Source organism: Musca autumnalis, unplaced genomic scaffold (assembly GCF_047663935.1).
Source record: "Musca autumnalis isolate F117 unplaced genomic scaffold, ASM4766393v1 scaffold_4, whole genome shotgun sequence".
Classification (NCBI taxonomy): domain Eukaryota; kingdom Metazoa; phylum Arthropoda; class Insecta; order Diptera; family Muscidae; genus Musca; species Musca autumnalis.
Window position 1 is genome coordinate 184,427,960 of NW_027411977.1, and position 6,000 is coordinate 184,433,959.

General features: G+C 36.1%; 1 protein-coding gene across 1 annotated transcript; it reads left to right on the top strand.

Annotated features, from left to right (window-relative positions):
- The first annotated feature begins 1,743 nt into the window (after nt 1-1,743).
- On the top strand, nt 1,744-2,625 carry LOC141400956 (uncharacterized). Its single transcript, XM_073980669.1, has 2 exons — nt 1,744-1,985; nt 2,078-2,625. Exons 1-2 carry the CDS (start codon nt 1,796-1,798, stop codon nt 2,539-2,541), a joined length of 654 nt encoding a protein of 217 aa, XP_073836770.1. The 5' UTR covers nt 1,744-1,795; the 3' UTR covers nt 2,542-2,625.
- Nucleotides 2,626-6,000: the final 3,375 nt, after the last annotated feature.

Sequence of the window (6,000 nt, forward strand, 5' to 3'; positions counted from 1 at the left end):
ATCAAGAGGTACGCTCCTAGGGGGATATAGGAAACCGCGGACCTATACTGATAATTCACTTTTGGAATATTTTATAGCCCCATGCAAGACGAAATAATAAATTTTGGCCTTCCGGTGGGATATTGACGTCACAACCTTCAGAATTACGAAAATTGAATGGTACCGTTCCATGGTGGCTATATCGAAACGACGAAAGTCAGTCAGAAAGGCTTTTACCTCCAACAAAGACTAAATATCAAATTTCAGCCATTTCGGTGTGTAAATGAAGCTAAAACCTTTAAAATCCCAAAAATCGGTTGTTGTTGTTATAGCAGCATAAAAACCTACGTAGAATCAAAGGTTTGATGCTGGGTTGGCAGCCGCTGGCCGAAACACTATGGTTTCGGGTGAATCTGGTACGAAAGAACCCGCTGCCGTGGGATTGCAAAAAGCGGTTGGTATCGTTCTATGGGGGCAATATGAAGGCGTAGACCTATACCGACAAATTTCATAACTACCACATTTCAGCTATTTCTGAGGAATATTGAGGCCACATCTTCAAAACACCGAAAATCGGGAGGTACGTTCTATGGGGGCTATATGAAGACGTGGACAGCCAAATTTCTGGGGGAAACTTTTATAACCCCAACAAAGACTAATTACCAAATTTCAGCTATTTCAGTATGATAATGCGGCTAAAACCTTCGAAGTACCGAAAATCGAGTGGTACCGTTCTATGGGGACTATATAAAAACGTTGACCGATATAGACAATTTGCAATACCAACCATCCCAGAAGTAATATAAACTTATATACCAAATTACAAAGGCCTATCTTAAAAATTGCGGGCTGTATCTTAATTTCAACAGACGGACTGACAGGCGGACATGCTTATATCGACTTTACCCTGATCAAGATTATATACTTTATAGGGTCTCCGATAAACATTTACTTATACCATCCATATTATTTTGGTGGGTATAGAAAACAACGCCTATGTGATTGATAATATTTTTTTAAAACATAAAGTGGAAAATAGGGAAGTAATATTCCCACATATTTTATTGTGTCGCTAATTATTATTTCAGTGCGTTACAAACCGAAAAACAAACTTTATATACCCTCCATACTATAGTGCAAGGTACAATAAGAATACGACTTAATACTTAACAATTTTCAAGGCCGTTCTAAATAGCTAGCATTCTATTCTAGGTGCAGATATGAATTATCAATTGTATCTCCTTTCCGTTCCATCCCACTTCCTTTTCTTGTTTCTGTAAAGAATCTGGACATTCCAAGTGCAAAACATTAGGGGTGTTTACTTTTTTATTCTTTCGTTATTTGTTGTAATATAATCTTGGGTTTGCAGTGTTTAAATTTAATTAAAAATATGTCAACACAGATACATGTACATAGATACAGCTACGATCAAAAAATAGTAGTGTTATAGTACGGTTACACTAGAGTTTTTTGCCGGGTTAACCCACATGGAGGGTGTAACCGCGGTATTAATTCCATTGTATATCTGAGAAATAAATCTCCTTAAACATCGTTTTTTTATTTGACTGTGTAATAAGTTTTATAGCCGCTTAAACAGAACATTAAATACGATTATAAGCTAATAACCAAATTACTTTCTCACCTTACCCTTTCAAAACTATAATGTATTTAACGTTTCTATAATTAGCGATTGTGCATTAACATGCATCGAATAGACTAATTCCAATTCAGTATAAAAACTATACACTGAAAAGCAAAATCAGTAGCAGTTCTGTGCCATTGGTTGACTATTCAACAGCTCCTAAGAAAAACCATTATGAACTTTTTAATCATTGTCGCTGTTTTAGCTTTGTGCGGTATGAGCATGGCTCATGATCACCATGATCATGGTGAACATCATGAACATAACTCTCATCCTAAATACGAATTCAAATACGGTGTTAAGGATTTGAAAACCGAGGATATCAAGGAACAATGGGAACATCGTGATGGTGATAAAGTGCATGGTAAATACATTTTGTGCAAATAATCATACTAATTTTAATTTAATAATAATCATAAATTTACTTAACCTCATACAATTTTGTATATTATGTAGGTGGTTATTTCTTAACGGAAGCTGACGGCACTGTACGTGTGGTCAACTATAAGGCCGATGATCACAGTGGTTTCCAGGCTGATGTTAAAACAATTGGTCATGCTAAACATCCCGAAACTTACCAACACAGTGAACACCATGAGAATCATCATGGTGAACACGATTCACATTATACTACAGCAGCTCACCACTCCGGAAAGGATCACATTGTTGAATATGTTAGTCATGTGGAACATGGTGATCATCACAAGACTCAACATCATAACGATGACCATCATCACGATGAACACCATGGCCATCATCACGATGGACACCATGAACATCATGCTGAAAAGGAACATGTTGTTGAGTACGCTAATCATGTGGAACATGATTATCACCATAATGCCAATGAACGTGACAACCATCACGAACATCATGGCGAACATCATGGTCATGCCAGCAGTTTCGTTAAACATCATTAAGTTGTTCGGCTGGAAACATAAAATATCATTTAACGTTGTAGCGATGCAAAGTTTTGTGCAAATAAAATTATATCAGAAATGGAATTTTTGGCAAGAATTGGGCTTTATTCTTTCAAATTTTAAGTATCGTTAAGGAACAAGGAAGTTGTTTCCTTGTTGTTGCAGTTGCAAATAATCATACCATGTACAAGTTCCGAGACAGTCGAAAGTGCTTGTAGGGCTTCAAATTCTACAGTGTAGATTATGAACCAAAATATATTGTTGATCAAAGACGGAGAACAATATGTCTATTTGCAACTACAACAACACAACAAGTATTCTGGCGATACACTCGTTTTGTTTAAACTGATTTGAATTAATAATAATAGAATTGTTCCACAAACATCTTAGGCGGGACAAGGGAGATTTCTCTCATATCAATAAGTGCACTCCGATTCATATTAGCTCAATGATATGAGATCGAGTCCAAACAACGTGTTTTAAGGCGCCACTTGTAGTTGTCTGGAATCGACTCCACGACCTTCAGCGGGCAGGATGCAGGTGTGCATACCATTGCACCACGGTGGCACATGAATTAAAGTGATTTCAATTAAATTCTTGATGAATTGTCGGCACTGTCAGTCTATTTTATTTAAACATAGCACGGCGCGCCTTAATTAAATTTAAATGAAAGATGCTTACACCTGGGAAGTTTTTGCGGATTCTGAAGCTACGATGTTCATAGATGAGAAAAATCAAAAAATAAATCGAGGTCAAAGTTCACATTTTTAGGACTTTTTTAGGTTTTCGCGATTTTGCTTGAAAACCGCAAGACCTATCGAAATGGGATTAGAGAAAATAATGTAGCAGTGAAAATGTTCTACAAGATTGACTTTTATGACTTTTTCCTAGGTTTTACAATTTTTGAGATATAAAAGTTCAATTTGGGACAATACACTGACTGTATCCCCTCCATATGAAACACTGTCATGAAGGGTGTACCTTGACTGACTTTAAATGAAAACCGCTTATACCTGGGAAGTTTTTGCAGATTCTGAACCAGCAATGTTCATAGATGAGAAAAATCCAAAAACAAGAAAATAAATAAATCGCGGTCAAATTCACATTTTAAGGGTTCTGTTAGGTTTTCACGATTTTGCTTGGAAAGTGCAAGTCCTATCGAAATGGGGCTAAAGAAAATATTGTAGCTGTGACAATTGTCTAGAGAATTGATCTTTATGATTTGTTCGTAGGTTTTACCATTTTTGAGACATAGAAGTTTAGTTCACAGTTTTAGGTTTTCACGTTTTTGTTTGAGAACGGCAAGTTCTATCGAAATGGGACTAGAAAAAATCATATAGCTGTAAAAATTCTCTAGAAGATTCACTTTAATAAAGTTTTCCTAGGTTGCACCATTTTTGAGATATATAAGTTTAAGTTGGAAAATTGTAGTCATGGCATTGTTTTATAAGGATGCGATACAGTCAGTGCATTGTTCAAATTTGAACTTCTATATCTCAAAAACGGTAAAACCTATGCAAATATCATAAATGCCAGTCTTGTAGAGAATTTTCACTGCTACAATATTTTCTTTAGTCCCTTTTGCATAGAGCTTGCGGTTTCCAAGCAAAATCGTGAAATCCTAAAAAGCCCTTAAAGTGTGAATTTTGTCAGCGATTTATTTAAAAAGCCCTCCGGTTTTTTTTTAGTTTTTTGATTTTTCTCATCTTTGAACATTGCACTTTCAGAATCCGCAAAAACTTCTCATGTGTAAGCTCCTTCTATTTAAATTTGTTTAGGCGCACCGTGATAGTTTAAGGGTTTTATAAAAATTGACATTGATTTTGGATCTGGTGATCTTTACACTCAAAATTTAATTCATAGCATAAAGGTTAAGATAAAGATTTTTATTTCAACTAATTGCATACATAAATACTATATCAAAAGTTGATTTGCATTATCTTATTCCTAAACTCTTTCTTTCAATTGAAATCTATTATTAAATGGTCAACGAATGGCAAAGTGTTTTCGGCGAACTGGTTTAGGCCATAATTAAGTTTAGTTAACTATTTTATTAGTTTGTATAAACAAACGGGAACGGTCATGAAATGTATTGCTAAAAGCGATTGTTTAACTAAACAAATTTGTTAAATCAGTTAAATATTATCTTTCTTTTTACTGGTTAAATTAAACGGAAATTAGTCATGGTAATGAAAGACTTTAGTTTAGAGGTCACAATGCATTAAACTGTGCCAAAAAATTAAATAAAACAGAGGAAACTGGTTCAATGTTATGAATGTAAGAAATGCATATACAAATATGCATGTATGTATTTGAATTGGTAATTATATGCAATCAAATTGTTTTATCTCGATTGAGTTATTGAATAGAATAATTAGAATTTCAACAATAATTGTCGCTAGTATAACAGACAAATTGTTCCCGCTAGTGGTTTTTACAAGAGCTACATACTTACTTACTTACTTACTTACTTAGTTGGCCCATTACAGAATATTTGTTCCATAGACCGAACTAAGAAAAGATCTCCATTCCTCTTTGTTTTTCGCTTGACTTTTTGGAATACCGCGCCTTTCCATTTCTTCATCCACTTGTTTGCTCCATCGAAGCTTAGGCCTGCCGATTCTGCGTGCACCGCCATGGGGCATGTATTCATACGCCTTTTTAGCGGGTTCATCATCGCTCATTCTCATGATATGGCCTAGCCAACGCAATCGTTGCATCTCGATACGTTTAACTATATTCATGTCTTTGTATAGCTTATATAGCTCGTGGTTCATACGACGTCGATATTCACCGTCAACGCAAATCGGCCCGTAGATCTTTCGAAGAATTTTCCTCTCAAACACACCAAGCACTGCCTTATCTGCTTGCGCAAGTACCCATGCTTCGTAGTCATACATTAGCACGGGTAGTATCAGCGTTTTGTATAGTGTTATTTTTGTTTGACGAGATGTGGCTTTGTTTTTAAATTGCTTACTTAGACCATAGTAGCATCTCTTGGCCAATACAATTCTTCTTCTTATTTCACAACTGATGTTGTTTGTTGTGTTTATGGCAGTGCCGAGGTAGACGAAGTTTTTAACTACCTCAAAATTGTAGGTACCAACTTCCACAGTTGGTCCGAGCTCTATGGACGCTTTGCGCGTCGACACCATCAATTTGGTCTTTTCGCCGTTTACCGCCAGACCCACTTTCGCAGATTCTGCTTCGACCTTCCTAAAGGTATCAGTTACTTCCTTTACTGATCGTCCCATGATGTCTATGTCATCAGCATAGGCAAGTAACATGTGGCTATTGGTGTAAATTGTGCCATTTCTTTTGACATTTGCATCTCGTATTACCTTTCGGAGAGGTTCTTTCCAATTTTAACTGAGGACCTAGTATCAGTTAAAGTCATCTTACAAAGCCGGATGAGCTTTGCGGGGATACCAAATTCAGACATTGCGTGGAATACCTTTG

Excerpts from the sequence above, each read along its gene's own strand:
- LOC141400956 (XM_073980669.1), top strand. The coding sequence starts at position 1,796 with ATGAACTTTTTAATCATTGTCGCTGTTTTAGCTTTGTGCGGTATGAGC. Across the intron at positions 1,986-2,077 it reads TGATGGTGATAAAGTGCATG|GTGGTTATTTCTTAACGGAA; the intron begins GTAAATACATTT and ends TATATTATGTAG.